This window comes from Crinia signifera, chromosome 19, assembly GCF_055691185.1.
Source record: "Crinia signifera chromosome 19, ASM5569118v1, whole genome shotgun sequence".
Lineage (NCBI taxonomy): Eukaryota > Metazoa > Chordata > Amphibia > Anura > Myobatrachidae > Crinia > Crinia signifera.
Genome location: NC_139226.1, coordinates 55,990,351 through 56,013,874, shown reverse-complemented (window position 1 = coordinate 56,013,874; position 23,524 = coordinate 55,990,351). Strand labels below are relative to the sequence as shown.

At 41.8% G+C, this 23,524-nt stretch overlaps 1 protein-coding gene across 3 annotated transcripts in view; it reads right to left on the bottom strand.

The window, feature by feature from the left end:
- Nucleotides 1–267: 267 nt before the first annotated feature.
- Nucleotides 268–23,524, bottom strand: part of GRIN2D (glutamate ionotropic receptor NMDA type subunit 2D) — a 762,310-nt gene continuing 739,053 nt past the window's right edge. For 2 of the 3 annotated variants that reach the window (XM_083162612.1, XM_083162614.1), the window contains one exon: nt 268–13,155. In XM_083162612.1, the coding sequence (XP_083018738.1) occupies nt 11,662–13,155 (1,494 nt within the window). In that variant the 3' untranslated portion in view covers nt 268–11,661. The remainder of the gene's footprint in view (nt 13,156–23,524) is intronic. The other variant, XM_083162615.1, reaches the window with a different exon arrangement.

Below are 23,524 nucleotides of genomic sequence, written 5' to 3'. Positions count from 1 at the left end.
GTAAAAAATGATGGCTCTTTAAAAATCTTGGATAGTAATAATTATAATTATACTAGCCATGAGAGTGCCCTGTATCATACTTATATAGTACAAGCAGAAATTCACATTGATATGATGAATAAACAGCATGTTAGACCATTACTATGTACTACTATAAAAAGTTAAAAGTAAAATCATTTTTTTTTATTTTAAGTGTTTTTGTTCTGATGTCCATCTCTTTAATAGGTTTCTCTTCTTAGTTTTATAGACGATCAATAACCATTCCCCCCCCCCCCCCCCAGATTAATAAATTGTTAATGTTGGGCATCCAGTGTCCAAGACTGGTGGGAAAGGGTCTTAGAAATAGAACCTTAGCCACGTTTACAGTGGATACAACCCTGGGTTATACAACCTGGGTCAGACTAAAAGCAGAGGGAGAGTTGGGTAAGTGGTGCTTGGAGATGATGTCATCCTCAAGCTACACTAGATAGAAGAACCTCCAATAACCCAGACCCAGCATGCAGTGTGAACAAGGTTACAAGTCATTTTGGCATGGCTTGAAACCATGTTCCACTACTTAGGTCATACCTGGGTTTTCTGGGAGTTTTATTGGAAAACGGATCTTAGTCACATGCTTAAGATTCACTTGCTAATTACTAATGGAGCAGAGAAAATATGTAGAAGCAACATATATATAGTAAAATAAATTAACTTTATAATTGTAACTGCACCATGTTTTGCTTTACAATACTCCTATTAACTACACACTTTGAGAAAACCATATTGTGAAGAATGGAATGTAGTCTATTCATTAACTAGGATCCTGTGACATTGCTAATTCTTTAGGGATGTCATTGGTTTAAACTGAATTAATATAAAGTGACAATTTCAGTACACAAAATGGCTGCCTTCACATTATATACAGTACAAGTAGGTATGAATTGTTTTGGAATGCAGTCAATAGATATAATTAATACGCCTCAAGTTAGTTGTAAATAAGAAGAGCAGTATGGTTTTGCTGAAAACTGAACACAAAAAGTTTAGGGTTGCAAATTGAATTGAGTTATTTCTTGGGTCACCCCACCAACTTCTGATCTTGGATCTAAAAACCCAATCTTGTGTATTTTCGAAGGCATGTAAGTCCCTCCCTCATAAAATCAGGTAGCCTGTATGGACATGACTGGAAATTAATGTCACTGATGTTAATAATACCGTAGGAATAAAAACAGGTAAAAAATAATTTATTTTTTACCTGTTTTTATTCCTACAGTATTATTTAAAGAAATTTGAGTGTGGTTTTCCAAATTAAAAAAATAATCATGATTTATAGCCAAAACAAAAAATACAGGCGGTCGGTACAACTCTATTATCTTATAAATTTCCAGTTAACATAACCAAAATGGCACACATTAACCACAATGTTAACACTTTCTAGTGTGTGATAGGATTATTTGCTTATTCAAATTTTCCAAGTATTAAACAGTAATAATGCTGTAAAACATAAACTTTAAATATTGTATAACTTACTGCTGCTGTGCGATACAAAAAATTATCAAAAATTAGTGCAGAAGTTTTTTTTAACCTTGCATTAAATATTTGAAAACCAAAAGAAGCAGGTGATAGGACAAATTATAAAACTGCCCCTTTATTTTTCAAATGAACCATGTATCGATAAAATGCTTATGTAATTTAAAACAAGTCGAGTTGTATTTTAAAAAGAGCATGAATGAAAATGTACACATTGCCCAGGAAGCCATTTTGTATGCAGCCCCAACATTCATAAGAATATCACCTATAAAGTCACTAGGAACCATTGACCTAAAAACAGCATTGCTTTATTAAAAAAAAAAAAAAATAATAATCACTGCGGAGGGCTATACACTGTAGTGTAGATATTTTCCATTTCTACTTGGTTTGTTTTTCTAATTGCTATTAATGGTTTATGGTTCCACAAAATGCCCTGACAACCACAGTCATATGGCATATGAGTCTTTGGAACAATTCCGAGCTCTGTTTTTATTGCAACATTCTCCCCTTCCTTCTCCCCTCAAACCCCACCACTGACATGCTGAGAGTTGCATTTTACCTTCAGAAGGAGAGTGAATGGAGATATTGATATTTAGTATAGGTAAGGAAAAAAATCAAATGCATGTCTAAAATTGGATGACTGTAATCTTTATGAGATTGCTTTTTTAATACTGTATTTTGTAGATGCTGCACAAATATTGGCACTGTCAGATCTAATTTCTACATATTGAGTAAGCTAAAATTGAACCTAAATGACTTCCATTGTTCTTACGTTACCTTTTTCTAAGCATCCTTGACGAATGCAACATTCATTTTAATACCAGAACAAAACAATGCTACTTATTTCTCCTCCATGGGACATAGTCAAACCCGGTGGGTAATTACCCAGCCCTATGGGATACAATTATACTCCGCTTCTCCTTGCCTTAAAACTCGGGGAATGCACTTAACACCGATTTCTGATCACAGCCTGTGGTAAATGCACCCTCTGTGGGGCTTTCCACTTGTAGTAACCCATAGATTCCGTTCCTTAAAGTGGAATAGATGGGTTACCGCGAGATACTCCTGGGTCATCTGTGTGGGGAAAATGCCGAAAAATTTAACAGTTCTATGTGTTAAACTGCGGAGCCTTAACTTGCACAGCAAACACAGTGGTTTATTGAATCTGCCCATACCTCTTCTAAATGATGATCGCAACATAATATTATTCTGGAATAATCCATGGGAAGGGGAATACAATGTGCACATAAATAAATACAAAGTATTTTGTTATAAATGGCTAATATAACATAGGTAGTTTTTCTTTCTGGACTATTATATCAAAATATGTTAATTTATAGAGACAGCTCAACTTTAAGGCTTTTTCTTCGATAATTTCCCTTGAACTTTCGGTATATTTTCAAACATATTGGCAATACCATGTAACAGGTCTCACTTTTGGTTTGGCTGAATCATTCCCATCATTCCCAATACAAACTTCACAAACATATAATAACATTTATAAGCACACAGTGTTAATACACCTACATTGACATGTTCTAAAATACATACACAGAACGGTTCTACAAATTAATGTGAAGAGTAGGAAAGGAAATCGCCATAAAAGCCCTCTACTATGCTTCTCATTGATGTTATTGAGGCACATTTGAAAAGCAGGTTTCTTTTTTACGTTTTGTAAATTTCATTCCAACCCATTACTTGCATTGTGGCAATACTACACATCTGCAGAGTTCAATAGAAAAAAAAGTACATGAATACCAAACAGTTTCAAGAAGTACCTGAGCTTTTTCATGGCAATGTGAGCAAGTAACGTCCGCAGATGTGTACAGAGTTGGCACCTTGGGGACAGTTGAAGTGACTTTCTCCATTCACATCAATGCATGTCTTATTAAAATGCACTGAATGATTATACACAGCATTAGTTACACAGCTTGGCTTTAGTAGATAAAAAAATACAAGTTAAAAGGAACTTAGAGGACATCTTGTACAATTTAAACCCACTCTATAGCCAGTTCTATATCTTATTGGAATTTCCACAGAAAGCCAGAGGGCCTGACAGTTACACAGTAGAAATGTTACAATAAAATACATAGACGGAAACAGCACAGAACATGGTAACAAGCACATCCTTGGGAGAAGAAATGAGACTGAGACATCCACAGAGATAGATTTGTACAGGTGTACATGGCAGGTGACGGATGGATGACCGTTAATAAATATTTTCCCATATCAATTGGGAAACCTTCCTTGACATGTTGAAATGACATTTATAGCAAGTATAAGATAAACCTAGGTATCCATCTAAACCCGGTCATATTACATCCTACCACTACATTCACATCGAGCGGGATTTAAGCAGGTGTATCTATGTAAAGAGAACAACTACAGACAAGTAAATTACCAAGGCATCCATGTGTCCCACATTTATATTTTCCTATGAGATAGAAATCTATTAAGAGAATAGCCTTCATACAGCTCCATTATCATCGCAAGTCGGGTAAAATCACACACATGTTGACTTTTCCCTGTATTTGTGAAAGATAAAATCTAGAAAAATGTGCGCTTTAAATTTTCAACTGATGCAGGTTTCACCTGACTTGCAACACCTCCGACACTCTTCATCTCTGTATAGTGTATGATATATTGGGGTCTCAGCTCCTAAGGATTCCAAGTATGGCCTAGATCCTTCCCTGGTCTTCCAAGTATTAAATCATCGGGACTTAAATGTCATTAACTCACTCATAGATCTCACTCTTCCACACACTGTATGATGTAACTTGACAAACTTTGATGTATGTAAACTTGTTGTGCAGAAGATGCAATTATTGTATGACTATGTTTGTATGTATGTTTAATTTCATGTGTGAGGTCAGTGGTTCCCATGATGTTTGCCATGGCATCTTGGGCTGCTGTGGGTCACCGGAAAGGGCTCCAAAGGCTTGTGGTCCAGGACCAAATAAAAGAATGATGGTCTATTTAAAACGAGAACTGGTGTCTGCCAATCACCACATAACTGAACCTAAGAATAACAGATCAGCACAATATATTCAAATGTATATTTTTTAGAATTTCTGAGTAAGAAACCTTTGGCTTAGGTGTGTTGTTACAAAATACCCTATGGTGCTGCAGTTCAGGAGTAGGAAACACAGTACACGGTTATTGCAATCTTATTCATACACAGAGTATAACAACCTACAAGAATACCTAGTAGAACTTGTAGGTTACAACCCAACATTGTAGGTGGTTGCAGAGCTGTATGCAATGGATTGCCCTGTGTCATTACTAGTATAGGGCTCATTGTCCTGATTTCTAGTATGGTATGCATTTGAAATATTCCAGTGTTTGAAGTCAGTAGAGTGAGAACTGTCCCTATGGTCCATATACTGTAGGGGCCACTAAAGTAGAAATCTGGAGAGTAACTCACAGACTACATATATAAATATAGTAAAGGCCTTATACAGACCAGCAGAATAATGGAACATGTAGGTTTATTATCATGGCTGCCACCAGCTTCTGTAATATAAAGGGAATAAGATATGTGTCAAGACTTGTTGTAGATTCGGAACTCAGAGAGATGCATGGGTTATTTACACTTTTTTTTTTATCTGAAGACATTATTGTAAATTGTATGGTATTTCAAATCCTTTTAAAAATGGACCTCATATGCTACTTTTCACAGATATCATCGTTCCTCCTATCTGAGGTATGTGTGTTTTATCATGAACAAGAAAAATAGAAAATTAGAAGATTTCATATATTGGAAAATTACAAAGATTAAGTCGTGAAGTCCATCTTTTTACTTTCTTTTTGTTGATCTGTCATGCCTGGGAGACAGATCATTGGTTATTGTGTCTGCAGGTAGTGTTGTAGCATGAAGAGGGGGGAATTTAAGAGGATGAAGGATTCAGAAAGTGAGACATTTGGTAAGAAATCTCCAGGTTTTTTTTTTTAAAAGCGGCAATCATTTACACTGCAAAAACCAGTTTGATTTTGAAGTGTAAATGATTGCCGATTTAAAAAAAAAAAAAAACTGGAGATTTCTTACCAAATCTCTCACTTTCGGAATCTCTCATCCTATTAAATTTCACCCAGAGTTACAGTCTACCTTGGTTTATTTAAGGTAATATAGGGAAAGTGATGATCAGATTTGAAAACCCTTCTAGTTATTAGTTGCAGTCTGATGTCACATGTTTATAGTATACTGTAGCATAATTGCTCCAGAAAGCTACATGGCACTCCCAGGCACCTGGAAAACTGGGCCAGTCTCTGAGAGTATGCCCTGACAGACTGATACAGTGAGGGAAATTTACTAAGATGTGAGTTGTATTTCACAATTGATGTTGCTATGGGCAACCAACCAGATACTATCTATTTTCTTCTAGAAGGTGCTAAAAAAATGAGAAGTAGTTTCTGATTGGTTGCCCAAAGCAACATACAATGTGAAATACAACTCACATCTTAGTAAATTTCCCCCAGTATGTCTACATAATTATGACAGACCATTTTGCTACAGGTTTTGGAACAGGGATGATGAGTATGGTACATTCTCTATACATGTGAATTTACTAATTTTGGAGACAATATAAAAAGCCTCGGAGAGAGATAATGGGGCAGATATATTAAGCCTAGAGGAGATAAGGTTGAGGGTGATAAAGAACCAGCCAATTAGGCCCGAACTGTCATTTTCAAACCTAGTCTTTAACTTAGCATTTAGGGGCTGATGACTGTAGCAGTATCACCTTTGATTTTATTTCTCCTCCAGTCTTTCTACAAGGATTAGCACATGTCCGCCTGTATCTATTCACATAAATGCAGAAGCAATTATGTCTGATTTGCATTCAACACAGAATAAGCCTAATGTTTTTTTTTTCTTTCATGGCCAGCACGGGATATGATATGGTCACTAGGTCGACTCAATGAAGGTCAACCACTGAAAATCGACTGGGCTTAGGTCAACACCTGAAAGAGGTCAACATGTCAGAACTTGGGACAGAATTTTGAGACATTCACACAAAGAAGCCTTCTGTCCCAATTTCTGGGCATAACGCCAGATTGGAATGAATGGATACAGTTTGAAATGTATACAATGTTTATTGTTTAAAATTTAAAACACTGTATCTGCTTGAAACCCTCACCAATCTCCTCTCAAAAGTGAATAAACCATTAAACCTTAGAAAGTCAATTCAGGCAAATATTATTAAAGTGTAATTGGGTGTAAACTATTTATAGTTTCAAGTCAAGTGCATAATAACATTCTGGTGGGGAATTTACCCCTGTACGCACCTAAGCACCATCACCTACAGTGATCTCTGCCTAGATTTTAAATCTTCAAATCACTAATTTCTTTCTAATTATCACCAAGTGTATCTATGTCAATGTCATTTTTTAACCCCTCATTTCGCTAACAGTGGCCGTCTCCTTATCCAGTTTTTGCTCAATAAAGATAAAAGGAGCTCCCACTTTTTTTAAAATATAGAAAAGGAATTTCACCCCAAATAATTATTTGATTATCTTTTAGGAGTGCATCCAATACAAATCTTTTCTCTTATTATCTATTCCCTTCTTCCAAAAGACCAAGAGCCTGATTCAGATTTGTATGCAATGCCGATGTTCACGCAGCTGAGCATTTATTGGTAGACTGTGCACATGCCAAGGTACTCTATCTATGATGTCTGCAATCAGCAACAAAAATATAGTGCTATGGCTTGTTATAGGGAAGAGGGTTGCACACCTGTATCTTGTCTAGGGCCCAAGGAGGTCTAAATCGTACTCTGTTTGCTCTTAGATGCAAATTGAATGAGATCCTATGTCTACTACCTGTAAAGTATCAGATATCTAAATCCAGTTGCAATAGCCACCAAACATAAAGCTTTGTGGTATTAAAACAATGAAACATACATTGGGGTATAAACAGCCAAAAAAAAGCCTTATAACAGTTCTTTTAACCTGTTTAATAATATACTAAGGGCATGGTTCTGGTTCACTTGCAAAAGCAAATTCTGTCTCTAATGGACAAACCATGTGCACTGCAGGGGGGCAGATGTAACATGTGCAGAGAGAGGTAGAATACACGCCCAGCCCTGCCACCTTATCCCCTCGCAACTATTCAGGGTGGTTTGCTATGAAAACATATCCCCTCGTATGATCCCGCTGCTGGAGAAATCATTCCATGGTCATCGACCATGGTATGATTTACCCTGGGCTCGCTAATAAAAGTCAGTGCCGGGACGAAGACAGAGCGGCCACACCCACATTCTCATGGGAGTGCCCACAGTTTTCATGGAGACGCCCATGAAACGTTAAGTGTTCCCATGGGCGCCGCCACCCCCGCCCCCAGCCCTTACCGATCCGCGGGAACAGATCGGTGACTATGCAAGTCACTGAAGCTGTTCACACATTGGACCTGCACGTGCGCACAAAAGACCATGCGCATGTGCAGTCCACCGATTATCGGAATCGGTCCAAATTTGGCCCTATCCGAACAAATTAAAGTAACCCCCAAAGTCTTACACCCAGTTAGCTACAATGACTGCTCTCCACATTGCAATATTACAATACAGTAAATCTTCTAGTCACAAAACATCTTTGGGAAAAGTCCCATTGGTGGGACAGGTTAAAGAGAAAAGCAGGTTACAGTACTACTGCTGCAACATGAGACCTTTTCCTATAGCCTCAAGTTAGCCATGTATTAGTAATATCAAATATTAAATATGTGCATGTAGCAGGGACAAAAATTAGAGACAAGCCCAAAATAAATCCTTTGCTACAATTTTAACTCCTAAATTATGTTTTTATTTTTACTTAATTTCACATATTCCTAAATTGTAATATGGCCTGATGGAGTAGTCCCTAATTGAGGGAATGATTTACACACACAATGCTTATGTTCATGTTAATTGATGATATTTTGAGACGGTGCTAACTCCTTGATGGTGTCTGTATTCCACGGTGCCTGTGTCCAGCTTTGTAGGACCGATTGTATAGCACTGACTGAAATGTATTGTACCGTTCTGGGTGGCTAAACAGATGCATGAAGATTTTCAACCTGTGTGTTATATGGGTGTTGCAGAAGTGGTTGCAAACTCAGAGGCTTAATCACATGTTTTGATGGCCATACTCTGACAGATGCAAGGGAGAAGCTTATACTAGTTTTACCATAAAGTCACAGATGCAACGACAGAACCTGTGATTTAAAGTAAATGGAATAGAAATTTCCTTGATATCTTTGCCTCCATTCCTACAAATATCCGAATAATGCTTATAATATCTGAATATACTGTACTGTATATTGTGCATGCCATTATGCATGAAAAAAACACACATCCACACAAACATACAAACATACATACATACATACATACATACATACATACATAGCCAGATTCAAGGGACAATGCATGGGTAACTACCCCGGGCCCCCTTTCTTTAGGGAGCCACTTGGCTGAAGCACACTAACATCATTAGCACTACCTCTTGTGCAGCAGCAGCAGCAGTCCAGCCAGCCAGAATGCGAGTTGGACAATGGGCCTGATTTTGGTTCACTTGCAAAAGCAAATTTTCTCTCTAATACCCCATTCACACCAGCCTAAATTACCGGGTTGAGTCCGGGAACAACCCGGTACTAGCGCTGGTGTGAAAGGTTCCCGGGACAAAATCCCAGGCTAATTTCAACCCGGCTAGGTACCAGGGTTGTTCCTGGGTTCAACCCGGGGACCTGGCTGGTGTGAAAGGTACAGGGTATACTTACCCGGGTTGCCGGGTCCTCCGTGTCCTGTACGACGGGAATTAATGCAGGCGGCGGTCGCAAATGACGGGACAGCCGGTGGATGATGATGACGCAGCTCTCCGGTGGCAGTGAGGGCGCCGGAGAGCTGCGTCATCTTCATCCGCCGCCTGTCCCGTCATTCGCGCCGCCTGTGTGGATCCCTGGCCTGTGCTGAGGACCAGCAACCGGGGTGAGTATTCTCCCCACCTCCGCCGACTGCCCACCAACTGCCCGACGCCATCCCGCCGACTGCCCACCTCCTCCCCACCTCCTGCCGGCCTCCTTCCCGCCCCCTTCTCATACCAGAAAATGCAGGGACATTTCTGGTGTGAATGGGTCCAAACCCGGGAATGTCCCTGCTTGTCCCGGGAACTGAATTCTTGGGTTTGTCCCTGCATTTCTGGTGTGAATGGGGTATTATAGACAAAATCATGTGCACTGCAGGGGGGCAGATGTAACATGTGCAGAGAGGTTAGATGGGTGTTATTTTGTTTCTGTGCAGGGTAAATACTATCTGCTTTATTTTTACACTGCAATATAGATATCAGTTTGAAGTACAAACCCCACCCAAATCTAACTCTCTCTGCACGTTACATCTGCCCCACCTGAAGATTTCATGAGCTACTGTCTAAGTGCCTCATGCCCTTCCAAGGCTTGATCTGCCCTTGCATACATACATAATATAAGAGGAATGACACTTTTTTAATGCTACTTACTTAAGAATAGTTTCAAAATGTAATATCTTTCCCTAACAACTAAATTCTCCACTACATCTATAACTATGTTCAAAACCTGACATCTGATTAGCATTTTGTGGCACTTAGGAGTCACAGTGCTAAAAGGGTAGTTGGAGAGCACGTATAGCAATCAAGCAGCATGTTGTTTTTGTATAACTTATAACAGTTTGTATTGAAGTATGACCCTTAGTCATGGTGTTACTGTATGGTTATATAGTCAATGTTGTAGTCAATAATATGAACTATAGTATTTCATACTGTATAAGGGTGATACATGCAATCATGTTAATAAGTTCCAATATGTATAACCAACCAATGAGACTTCACTGAAAATATGTGAAAGTGCTATGCATTGTGCAGGCTCAATTTGTTTGATAGATTATTCTATATTTTAGTGCAGTAGTGGCCAACATTCAATATTTCAGCAGTTGTGCCCACCTTGGGCAATGTAAATGTAGCACTTGCAAGAGAAGTTAATATTTTAACATCAGAATTTAGTGCTAATATAAGAGTATAAGGATCTACCAGAAAAGGCCATTGTTTCCAAAAGCTACAAAAATGAAGCTACTATGACTCCCTTGTTTACATTAAAAAACATTTCAGGACAGAAAAAAGATATGAAATTCATCATGAACTGAGACTTACCTCTGAAAAAACTAGACATGAGTCTTTCTTATAACGCTAACACTTCATAGGAGAACAACATCCTGTATATGAAGCTCAAATGATAAATATGTACTGCAACTGTTAACAACAATGCGACATGGGGCTACTCAAAATGTCCGATTTTTCTTCTATTTTATATATATAGGTATATATCACAGTTTTGTCTCCAAAAAAAAAAAATAGTTACAAAAGTCTTTACAGTTAACGTATGTTATTTAATATATTTCATACTTTACATTAAAATGTTAGTTATGAAGCTAATGATCACATTTCAGCCAAAGGCTTTTCCTTATCTTGGCTGAGAAATAACAGTGGGGAAAAAAAGTTTTTCTAGGAACACTAGTACTAGTTAATTATATAAGTATACTAACTTTATCTAGTCACAACTATTTAGGTATGTATTGCAGTGTGCTTAAAAGTTTTACAAATGTCTAAATAAGCCCTTAACATTTCCTCAAACATAAAAGCAGAAGAGGAGAGTCTAATAAAATGATGTCCATTAATCAATTCCTCAACTTGTTTCCACCTCTTACACTTCTACATGACAAATCATTCGTATCGATGTCCCAATCACACTATATAACCAAACTGTTGAGTATGTGACCTTCAGTGTAACCTTGTCAAGATATTTGTTGAACCTCCCATTCACTGTTATTTCAATCATCAACTCTTTCCATGACTTGATTGCATACAGGTCCTTCTGCTGGTCCAGCCAGTGATTATTAAGTGTAAAGTCCTCTCAAAATATTTACCAGTAAATGCAAAACTGCAATAGTGTAACTGTGAAACACAAAATTCCTTGGTATTTACTTGGGAAAATCTGGTTGTTAAGATTTAAAGTCAAACAGTATGGCCCACATACAACATAAGTCATTCACCACTATAGCTGAGTTTATTAAAAGTTTTGGTTTCAACTTATATAGGACATCGGTACATTTCCCAACAGTAAATATTGGTGGCCTTGAAATAAGTTGAGTGCTCTACTGGTCATACCTCCGACTCCAAACTAGAGAAATGTGCAGAACCCCTTCTTTTATAAAGGGTTCCACTATGACTTGACCTAGGTTGGCATTCTGGTGAGAAAATGTGTCTATGACACCTCAAATGGCATCGGCTTAGGTCCTCCAAACTACGAGAGGTGGGATGTATGGGGGCTAAGTCACAAGAGTGGTGATGATGATGGCGGTAAGAGCAATGACCTCCACGTAAGTGCTCCCAGTCCAAACGCCTTTCAAGCTTTTCATCTGAGCAGCTGAAGAATCTGGGCTCCTTGTGGCAGTGAGGTTGCAGCATTTCTAAGCTACTGCAATAACAAGAAGCATGGCATGTGGCTGGAAGATAATCCTTGCTTAATTGGCGATATTTGCCTAGCTTATCCACTGACCAATACCTCATAGGCTTCCGAGGTGCAGATGATGTCTGACGTTCTCTAGATGGATATGTGCAGAAATAATTTGGAGAGTACCAACAGTTATGGCCCATTTCTGTTTTTACACATGGAGGTTCTCTCTCACACACATCTGAATCAGAATCTGAAAGATCAGGATATTTGTTTTGGCTGACGCCCATAACTAAGGGGTGGGAATGGCTCCGGCACATGTGTGAACGATTGGACTTTTTGTGAAGTAAGGGCTGGGACTCCATTTCCATTTCATCTCGATGATGGTGGCAGTCTCTACCACAACCTCTCTCATCTTCATATGTAAACCTTGTGTGGCCCGCATAGTGGGGGCCATCACATACTTCTACACTAGCTTTGTTGGGACGGTTTGTACTGGCATTTGGAGCTCCAGTGTTATAGACATCACATTCCATTTCACATGTACCCTTTGATTGGTAACTACTACCCATGTGATCAAATTTTTTCGCAGCTGTTTCTGGTGTACGACTTCCACGTGCTCCTCCTGTGGACTTTGGAGTCCTCTCCTTTCCTGATTGGTAGTTTTCATAAAGACCTCTTGAAACCTTTGATTGCCAACCTGGCGGTTCAGGGGCATCTTTTTCTCTCACTATTGCAAAATAGGAGGGCGGATTTTCCAGGAAGTGCTCCCTTTGAAGAGGTGGTGACATTTGACATGGTGATATTTTTTTGTCTTTGCTAAATGCTTGCCCTGATTCAACTAAATGATCTGACAGTCCTTCAGGTTCAATAGGCCCATAATATCTGTGAAAGCCATCAGAAAATGTGTTCTTATGAGGATGACGAGGAGGAGCCACTTTGCTGTTGGGATCATGAACAGCACGAGTCGGAGTATACATATCTTTGTAGCAGTTAGGACTACGGGCATGCCTCCATCTCTCTACTATACGCCTTTCTCGTGGCAAGAAGTTGGAACATGGTAAAGGAGCAGATGGTGGTGGTGGTGGGGCAACAGAATTAGAAAGGGCTGGTATTCTTTGTGGTGGATAACAATGGTTTAAGGTAGGGAGTTGTTGGTCTATAGCCTTTGGATCTTCACCACTGCAGCAGCTGTACATGCCCTGAAAGTAGAATAAAATTTACAGTCACTTGTATGCTTCATACAAAAATAACTTTCAACAAAATCAGGTACAATCCTCTGGACAATCAGAAAATAAAAACAGAGTGCAGCTTAAATTAGTGCAAACAAAGAGTAAACATTCATAAATAAGCAAGGTGAAAAAACAGACAATTGGCCTTATTTTGGTTCACTCCTTCTGGCAAATTCCTTCTTAGATGGACAAAACCATGTGCACTGCAGGGGGCAGATGTAAAATGTGCAGAGAGATTAGATTTGGGTGAGTTATTTTGTTTCTGTGCAGGGAATATACCGACTGCCTTATTTTTACACTGCAATATAGATCACTTTAAAGTAAAACCCCACCCAAATCTAACTCTCTCTGCACAAGTAACATCTACCCCACCTGCAGTGCACATGGTTTTGTCCATTTAAGAAGAAATTTGCCAGAAGGAGTGAACCAAAATAAGGCCCAATATTCTGTAGATGGATAGACAATGAAAGTGCTCATTGAGTAACCAAGTGTTGTAAGAAAGTCTCCAGTGTGATATAAAAAGCTAACTATATCATCATATAAATTAATCCATATGTACAAGGTATCGATGGCAAATGTCCAGTCTGATCCACAGAAAGATGGTCAGGAAATCCACTTTTTTTAAAACAATCTCCCATACAGCATGACATTTGTCATAATTATAATGGATGTAGAAGAAGAGACAATAGTGCAGATGACCTTATAAAAACAGGTATCAGAGACGCTTACTCTCCACCTTCACGGCAATGGGACACGCGTGCTTGTCAGATGCACGCGCTTCCCCGTCTCAGTGAATGACACGTCAAGACAGATGATCTGGCGTGCCGTAGGGTTGGATGATAGTGGCTCAATCTTTATGTGGCGATATATTTGTATCACACACAGAAATTTTCTTCCAACACTTGGTTACTCATTGAGCGCTTTGATTGTGCATCCACCTATATTTTCAGGTAGGAACCTCTGACAATAACACTTTATTTTGTGTTGATTGATCTTATATAATGTTTAGAAGATACAGTATATAGAAAGCATAAGCCATTATAGCTTCTACTGCTTATTTATTTTCCATATATGTTCATTATATAGACATATGCATTTGCACAGGGGAGCGACGGTTTGGGACTGTGCTTGCGCATACACATGTATGCACATGTGCAGCCGCTTGGTGCAAGTGGGTGCGGTAAATTGCTTTTTCGCCAGCCCATTCACACCTAGCAATGTGGGCAGGGGGCGGTGAGGGGGTCATGCCCATAGGAACACCCAGTGTTTCATGGGCGTTCCCTTGAAGCTGCTGGGCATTCCCTTGGTAATGCACCTATGGCATGGGTGCCAGGGGCCGGCAACTGATACAAGCGGATGACAGCTGCCCGCTTGCTTCACATACAAGGACACTGAAGATTTAAGACACCAAAGAGGTGTCTTAGGCTGTAGAAATCATTTAAATGATTTTGCCCCCGCATGCAATACTGTAAATGGATATTTATGCTAAACATCCATTTGCATGCCTGCGGGGAAATCAGCATGCGAGGAGGGGGTTATATGTGGGCGGGGTTTAAATTTCCTTTGCGAGTCAACCAGAATCAGCCTTATAATGTAAGTACCCTAATTGTACTAATATAGCAATAAAAATAGTTAAGACAACTGTACTAACAACATTATTGATAAATCTACACAAAATATGTTATAATTAATTATGACCTAAACAGACAATTTATTTATTTTTCTAGTTGTAATTCCTGTGATTCCAATATATAGTACAAAAGCAATCGATACAGAAAATTACAATAGTAATTGCATTGATAAAAATACTTTTACTAAATGTTAAACGATATGGAATTACAACATCTGTTGAAAGTCTTGATCAGAAGGAATATAGGTCAGATTTGGTTTCCAAGTTAAAAATATGTTGAGAATGTATATATTTAAAAAAATGTTCAAAGTGCCACCATATGGAAAGCATAGAGATTGCCAAGGGATGTTTTTGAAAAAGTCCCCAAACACACAAAAAAAACCCTAATGCTGACCTTTTCATCTGTCAACCATATGTATGCCGACAATATGGTGTCCACCTATTGACTGTCGAATTAGACATTGCATATCAACCCTCCGGATATCATAATGATACCAGCAGCACTCCCTAGCTAGCTGTTGGCCAATCCAGCTCAAAGTACTGTATTATGTTTATTAGCATCATAGCTGTATTTTGGCATTTTGCATTAATCTATTGTAATATCTTATTACACAGTCAGACTATTATAATGAAGCAGATTCCTATTATACTGGATTAGACTGGCATTTACTTCCCTACCAAACAGGTCTGAATCCCCTCCAACCACAAGTGCCTATTCAGATCTCCCAGCAGTTTGGAATTCAGATCTTAAAACAGGATTCCAGGATTTGGATTGCAAATATGAAATGATTTTTTAGTAATTTTTTTGACGATTATCAATTTTATTGATTATAAAGTAGACCTAAATCCAAATCCAAAAAAAACCCACTTGTGGCCAAATGTAATAGGGTGAGAGTTTCAGAAAGTGAGAGATTTTGGGGGAGTTTTCCCATGTTTTTTAAAGCAGCAATCAATTACACTGCAAAACCAGGTTGATTTTGCCATGTAATTGATTGCTGCTTTAAAAAACATGGGAAAACTCCCCCAAAATCTCTCACTTTCTGAATCTCAATATGTTTATTATCACAGCGCATCAGCACAAAGAGACCGTAGATCATGCAAAGGGGACCTACGGAGTTACAAAGAAGCCCCAAAGGGTTATCTGAACCCCCAGCCGGGGATCTCTTGGGCTGACACGGCTCTGAGCAAAATTCCCTCAAGCAGGGGTCCCCATATAGGTTTACCCCAGAAAACACCAAGTAAATAAACAATCCCTCTATCGCCCACACATCACTCGCAAAAACCACCAGAGCAATATTAATAAAATATTTTCTTCCACACAGCAACATCTTTGCATAGCACTTTTTCTCACTACACCCAATCAGTGCACAGAACAAAGGCAGCGCTCGAGCCCACCAGCAATCTTTCGATATATCTCAGGGACTGGGAACCCCTTTCTGGCTAGAGCAGCGCCAATTCCATTTAGGTAAATACCAGGGAGCACGGTATAACACAATATCTTCCAATAATTATAATGTACAATAGTGGACTCAGATTGCACAGCCACTTTGAGTCATCGGGTAACCTCATCTGGGTGCAGGAGATCAGTTATACTGTAGGTTGAACTTGATAGACGAATGTATTTTTTTAAACTCACCAACTACTGTATGTTACCATGTTATGTAATAGTGGTCAACCTTTTGACCTTCGACCTAATGATCCACACCCGCCTACTGGCATGGTAAAAGCACATGTGAGTTTTGCACAGTGTCTGGCTGAATTTATGAGCTCAGAGACAAATATTGTATACACATTTTACTAGAAGGAGCTTTTTTTTCCTTCTGACTTTATTGGATTCAGGTTCACAAACTGATTACTCAGGAGTAAGTGGCGAGGGGTACCGTTTCTGCAGGTTTGGGATAACATGCATTTTTATGCTCCAATTTAAGAGAGAGTGTCAGGCTTCACTGCAGGATGAGCGGTTTACTGAGCTGTTTTATGTTCGATGCACAGGAAAATACCTAAAGGAATATATCACTGGTGAGCAAGATTATTTTTTTCAAGGGGGCCCTTAATCTCTTGCTTATATTTGAGAAGCATCAGATCAGATTATAAAATGAGCAAAGAAGATGATAAAGTCCAAGCAGAAAGCTAACCTCTAGTTAATACTTGTGCAATTTCCCCCACTCGCCTTACTTTTACATGAGTTACCAATTGATGAATGTAATAAAGGCAGAAATCACTAGATAATCACCAAAAAAAACTGAGATTAGCAAACACAACTTGCTGTATTGTCACCATCCGCATGTTTCAGTGTTTTTAAAAAAACTTATAGAAACACAGAGGGACATTTACTAAGATGAGAGTACTATTTCGGATAACGATGTGCACTGCAGGGGGGGCAGATGTAAAATGTGCAGAGAGAATTAGATTTGGGTGAGTTATTTTGTTTATGTGCAGGGTAAATACTGACTGCTTTATTTTTACACTGCTATATAGTTTTCACTTTGAAGTAAAACCCCACCCAAATCGAATTCTCTCTGCACAAGTAACATCTGCCCCACCTGCAGTGCACATGGTTTTGTCCATCTAAGAAGGAATTTGTCAGAAAGAGTGAACTAGAATAACCCCCTATGGGCAAACAGATCAGATCAGAATCTAATTCTTATTTATTTAGCACCATCTAGAAGATAATACAGGTTGAGTATCCCTTATCTGAAATGCTCGGGACAATGAGCATTCCGGATAAGGGATTTTTCCGGAATACATTTTTTTAGGCATACTCACCTGTCCCCTGGTGGTGCCCTGATGGTCCCTCAGTTACCAAGTTGTCCCCCGGCGTCCATGGCAGGCCTTTAGCACCGTCTCCGGCATTTCCAGCGGTCCCAGGAGTGCATTGCACGAGTTCCCAGGTGCACCGGTGACGTCACCGGCACTCGCGCAATGCACTCGTGGGACCACTGCAAACGCCGGAGAGGATGCTAAAGGCCTGCTGTGGACGCCGGGGGACTTGGTAAGTAAACAAAAAAAGGTTAGGGATGAAAAAAATGTTTTTAATTGTTCCAAAAAAACCACGGCTTTTGGATACGGGATGTACTGAAACGGGATACCGCACCTGTAGATAGTATTTATTGGTTGCCCATAGCAACATCCCATGTGAAATAGAGTACATTTTTCCCATAGAAACAGAATTTGATGGCAGATAAGAACCAGTTGACTCATCTAGTCTGTCCATGTACATACACACACTTACACAAGTGCCAGTATATTTCTGGAGTGTGGGAAGGAACCCAAAGGAAACCCATGCAAGTACAGGGAGAATATGTAAGACTTTACACAGTGTGTTGCCAGATATTATTTATAATCAGAAATCCTTGTTGTACTTAGAACCTTATTCTGGTCCGTTCCCAAGGCTGTGTGTGTTCACACAGGGCCAATATTTTTGCTTTGCGCATACGTATTTCTGTGGGTATGCCCATTACCATATGGAAACGCCCAGATTTTATGTCAGTTGCCCACCCAACTCTCTATGAATGTGCATGCAGATCTAAGGTAGCTCTAAGCTCTAAGCAACCTTAGATCTGCGTGCACGTTCCACATCATTTGATGGTCGGCGACCATCGAATTATGTGGGTGTTACCCCGCAGGCTGCGAATGGATGTTTATGTAAAAAATCCACTAGCAGCCAGTGCGAATGTACCCACATTGCAAATGATGGGCCGGCATGCCACCATTTGCAAAGCGGGATCTGGTTCACTAGCAAGGGTGCAAATTCCTATCCGAGCGAATAAAACCAGAATAAGGTCCTTAATGCAGGTGGTGGCTGTGAAACTTCTAAGACGCCACCTCTACACTTTCATTTGAGGGTCAGGAAAATGGGTAGTGGCAGAATGTGGGGTTGGTGTGTGTGTGTGGGGGGGGCAGTACGTTGAAGTTTTGCCTAGGGTGCTGAGAAGCCGTACACCGGCTCTGCATTTGGGCCATAACCTTATTTATTCCATCTTGTAAGACTTTGTCCGTATGAATTTACAAACAAGAGTTTGAAGCTTTTACAGACAAATGAACAGCTCGATTTTGTAAAATAAAAGAAAACACATCTGAACTTTGGGGATCTGAGGAGAATAGAGTCCCAGTTTCGATCAAATTTGGGTCCTCCTTTGAGTTCGGAACTCAGAATTAGAAAACAAACCTGGGGTTTTGGAGAGTGCTCAGCATTTTACAGGTGTGCCTATAAAAACATTGGGCATACACAGGTGGGTCTATGCCTGCTTGGGGCCATACTGTACACATTACAAATTGCCAGAACATGCAAGCAGCCAATAAACTCCCCATCAGGTATCCCTCAGGTCCGTACCTTTCCATCTCACCATAAACATTAAACCTACACCTTAACACTATACTTATCTAATAAAAAAGACACAGACACAAGTGCTGGCGTTTCAAAATGAATGTCAATTTATTTTGACAATTAAACTAACTATATATATAATGGTGGCGGCACCAAAGAACGGTCATTATAGGAAAGTGGGGTAAAGATGTTACCATACACACCATCGCTGGTGATCGCTCTCCCCGGTCATCCACTCGTTGCTAGTGGTGACCACCACCCCGGGCGGGAGCATGGCCGATGACCATCGATGTCAGGAGAGAGCGACACCCCACTATCTACACACACACATCAAGATCTTACAAGGATGACCGTTCTTTACCGCCAAAGCTAGGCCCTAAGCCGCAGCACCGCCACCAAGTAGGAAAAACGCTCAGCACTGTGCATCTAACCAACTAAAGACATCGCCCAAAAACAGAGCCACGCCTTCCGGGCTCAGATGAACACCATCGCTCCTATACAGCGCACTCCACTGAAAGCTGATGGCGTCATGGCGAATAACACCCCCGCCATTGGTCAGCAGATACTTCTCAACTGCAGCGTTAACCGTCTTCCGTGAACGCTCCAGGCGGGGGCAGGACATCACATTCCTTCACACTATCCTCGATATAATGGAGGACCACACCAACTTTCATGCAGGCAAATACAAAGAATTAAAATAGAGGTCCCGCACAATCACTGAGCGTAGCTCAAGAGCGGCCACCCGCCCTAAGTCATTGCCACCCAGGTGGACTATGATGACTCTCGGGACCCCAAAATTTCTCAGGGCTCGACTCAGCCCAGCCTGCAGCCCTTTTCATAGCATACCTCTCTCTCACCCAGCCACCTAACCTCCCCAGCTTGACCAAACACGCGTACATCAGATACTATGTTTGCCCAGGAAGCCCAATAGACAAAGGAATGTCCAATCATCCAAATGGACTTAACGTCCTGTCGACCTGAAATATTTAAAAGAGGTTAGAAGGCTGTCGACAAGCTTGCATACCATGCATTCCCACGCTTGTTAGAGAGATGAATGAGAAAAACCGTGGCCGACCAGCTCTTGAGGCACAAAACACACCGTCTGGAGTAAACTAACAGGTACGCCATGCCAGATTGTAATTATAGCCGAATTGTGCCCCCAGACGGATGTGAAAACACACCTCAAGGCCCCCACTGTAAGTTGACGAGCGCTTATGCGTCCAGTCGACCATGGTGAAAAGTGACAGATAAAGCTGGCCGAATGTACCTCCGAAATGCTGCCGAGCGCCATCGACCCAGAGATTGAATCTCTGCGTCGGAGCGGCCCTCCGCAGCCGCCGAGGTAGCAGCCCCAATCCTACAGGAATGAGACCCGAATTCCTTAGGATCGAGACCCGTGGCCTCCAGCGCCCGTCCCAAGACGTGACAAAAACTGGTATTTGGTGAGCGGTGACCCATCCTCGTGCATCCGCCATGCGCCTGGAAGGTCCGGGCGCACCTGGGCGAAGGCCGAGACAACGTCACAGGGCACGCCCTTTCCACCGTGCACGGGAGCAAGGACAGCCACCGCCCCCTCCCAGCCTGGTCCGTCTTAGCTCGTCGCAGGTGACATAGCACCGAATCCACATGGACCACCAGGTCATCCACGGTCAGTGGTGAGGGCATTCGCTTTGACGGCGCCACCAGCTCACCAAACCTGAAGGCACCATGATACGCCGTTGCATACGCCATTCAGAACAGCAGGACCTCATAGTCAGGCCAGCAAAAAGTCCCTCAGGGCACCCAGCAAGGCTGGGAGCAATGTAAAATCAATTCGTCGCCCGCAGTCTGGGAGTGCCGGCGAGGCGCGCAGCCGTCCACGCAATGCACTGGGCACCAGTAAGGACCGGGACGGGTCCGCCCTACCATGCCGATACAAAAGAAAGGCACCCCTGCCATCATCCTGCGTACTGAGGCAACAACGCCCCAAGGAGTACCAACTCCAGACAACGGCCACCATAGCCGTACCAGGTGTCTTACCTGCATGAGGGGCAGACAGCCTAAACTGCTCCCCCTCGTGCCATCCTCCCTGATGGCACCACAATGTCTCGGGCATTATAGCCCTCATGGCTAGCCCCTCCATTCCATGCTAATCACCTGAAGTGCCTGCCTCCGGCATGAGGCTCACCTCTGTGGACATGCCAGGGGCCCCAACAGCCGAGTTCCAGGAACAACCACCGGAGGAGGATCTGGCCCGCCCTGTGAGGCCTAAGTGGCAAACGGCCTGAGCTCCTGTGCCACTGCACACGTTGGGGGCACAATTACGGGCGCCACACTGAAGAGGCTGTAACCCCAGGCAGCTCATCAGGGCAGGCAAAATAACAGGGTTGGGAGCTGGCAGAGCCCCAGTAGGGGAAAGCCCAGACCTGCGGTCCATGAGGAATTCAAAAGGGGCCATAAACTGCTGTACTCTCTTACAGGCAGTAGGTGGCAGGGGCCCTACACCGCGCCAGCCCAACAAAGGGGAAGTATTTTCGGGAACTACCCGAGACCCCCTTTCAGCGCTGCCTTGGGGGACCAGCCCGGTCCTCCGCAGCCATCGTCGCCTGGCCGGTCCTGCAGAAGGCATGTCCCCCGGGATGGACAGGAGTGACTGGGGTCCCACAATAGGGGAAGGGGGGTGGCCGTCCCCGGTAGCCTGCACTACCAGCCCTACATCCCTGTCACACGTCACCCCGCAGGCCAGTCTAGAGGGAGAATATACAAACATCTCACAGTTGGAGCCATGGTGGGAACCAAACCAATGCCATCGGTGCTGTGAAGCAGTGATGCTAACCATTCCACCATCTGTACTGCCGGGAATGCCAGAGGGGCGTGCAGTGATCGTGGCAGTATTACCCCGCCCCATGCCTCTAACGGCCTCACTATATAATATGGTGGTGCCCCTTATGGGAGTCGAAGCCTGCCTCATGGCGTTAACCATCGCGCCAAGATGCTGTACCTCCCCAATGTCGGGGACTGGGCAGTGGCATCATCCCAGCGGCCCTGCCGCCCCCGGGGTAGCTGCGCCATGGGCACTAGCTCTGCCCAACCCCCCGGGCTGCCAGGAGGTCCTGGCGCCATTGCCGCGGCCTACCCCTTAGTGATGGAAATCTAGTTCATTTTAGTGACTATTTCATTATGATCTAGTTCCCCAAAAGATTAGCTCAGAAGCTCCCATATATATATACTCGAGGATAAGCTCACTGTTCAATAACATTTTTATGCTGAAAATTGCCCGTCTCGGCTTATACTCAATTGAGGGTCCCACTCGAGTCAATAAGCTTTCCCAGTTTTCGATGTAGACTTAGGTGCTTAGTCTTATATTCGGGACGACCCCCACTCGAGCCTACATACGGCAGTCCGTCCGGCTCATTATCCCATCAGAGACTGAGAGGCGTGATTAGAACTAGATGAACCAGACTAACTTATTACACGCAGAGCAGGGATTTTAAATATTCGCTCATTGGAGGAGTAATATCCTTGTTAGGATGATCAGATGGGAAATAATCTGATTTATTAAACCTATTTAGAAGCAGTAAATTATACAGCACCCTTATACCCACTTCACACTGCGCTGAACGGTATATTGCCGTTGTTAGCTGATTTACCGGTGAAAGATCACCGATATTCCAAAACAGTCCTACGCGTTTTAGGGCCATTTGTTATGCAGTGAGAATGGCTCGAAACGGTATTTAGCAAAAACAAACATCAGACTACAGACCCGTCCCCTACCTACTGCCTTGAAACGTGTTGAGGGGATCAAACGGGTTGATTGATGTGAATGGTATTCAAATGGCATTCAAAGCGGCCATCTACTGCAATGTCAATGCTGAGACCTGTCTTGAATACCGCCTTAAATACAGCTTTGTAAAGCGTTTAGGCAGTGCTAAAGCGCACTATAGGGACCTACTCTTTGTTTAGCTCTACCAAACTTATCCCCTTTTGGTTATTATTTTAACTTCCATAATATGCCATTGAAATCCCAAATTCAGAGCAATATACTGTCACTATTTGCTTTCAACATACAGTATGTAACATGTCCCTTTCCCCCAATGTAACTGACTTTAGAGAGAGATAAAGTAAGAGTTTGCAAAATATCCAGTCAGTTTCTGTCATTTATCTTCCACAGCCTAAATGTGACCTAAGCCGATCGGTTGCTAGGGGAAACTGCTCCACTTATGTATTATGGAGGTTCATACACATCCCCTTTGTCCTGTGGAGTAAACAGAGTTACAGTATATAACATCCTATACAAGATTGGGAGTGTAGCTCGTGACCTAATAGGAAGGCAGCATGGCAGTTCATACTATAGTTCAGCTGCATACACACCATACATGTGCCTGAGCACGGCAGTACCACAC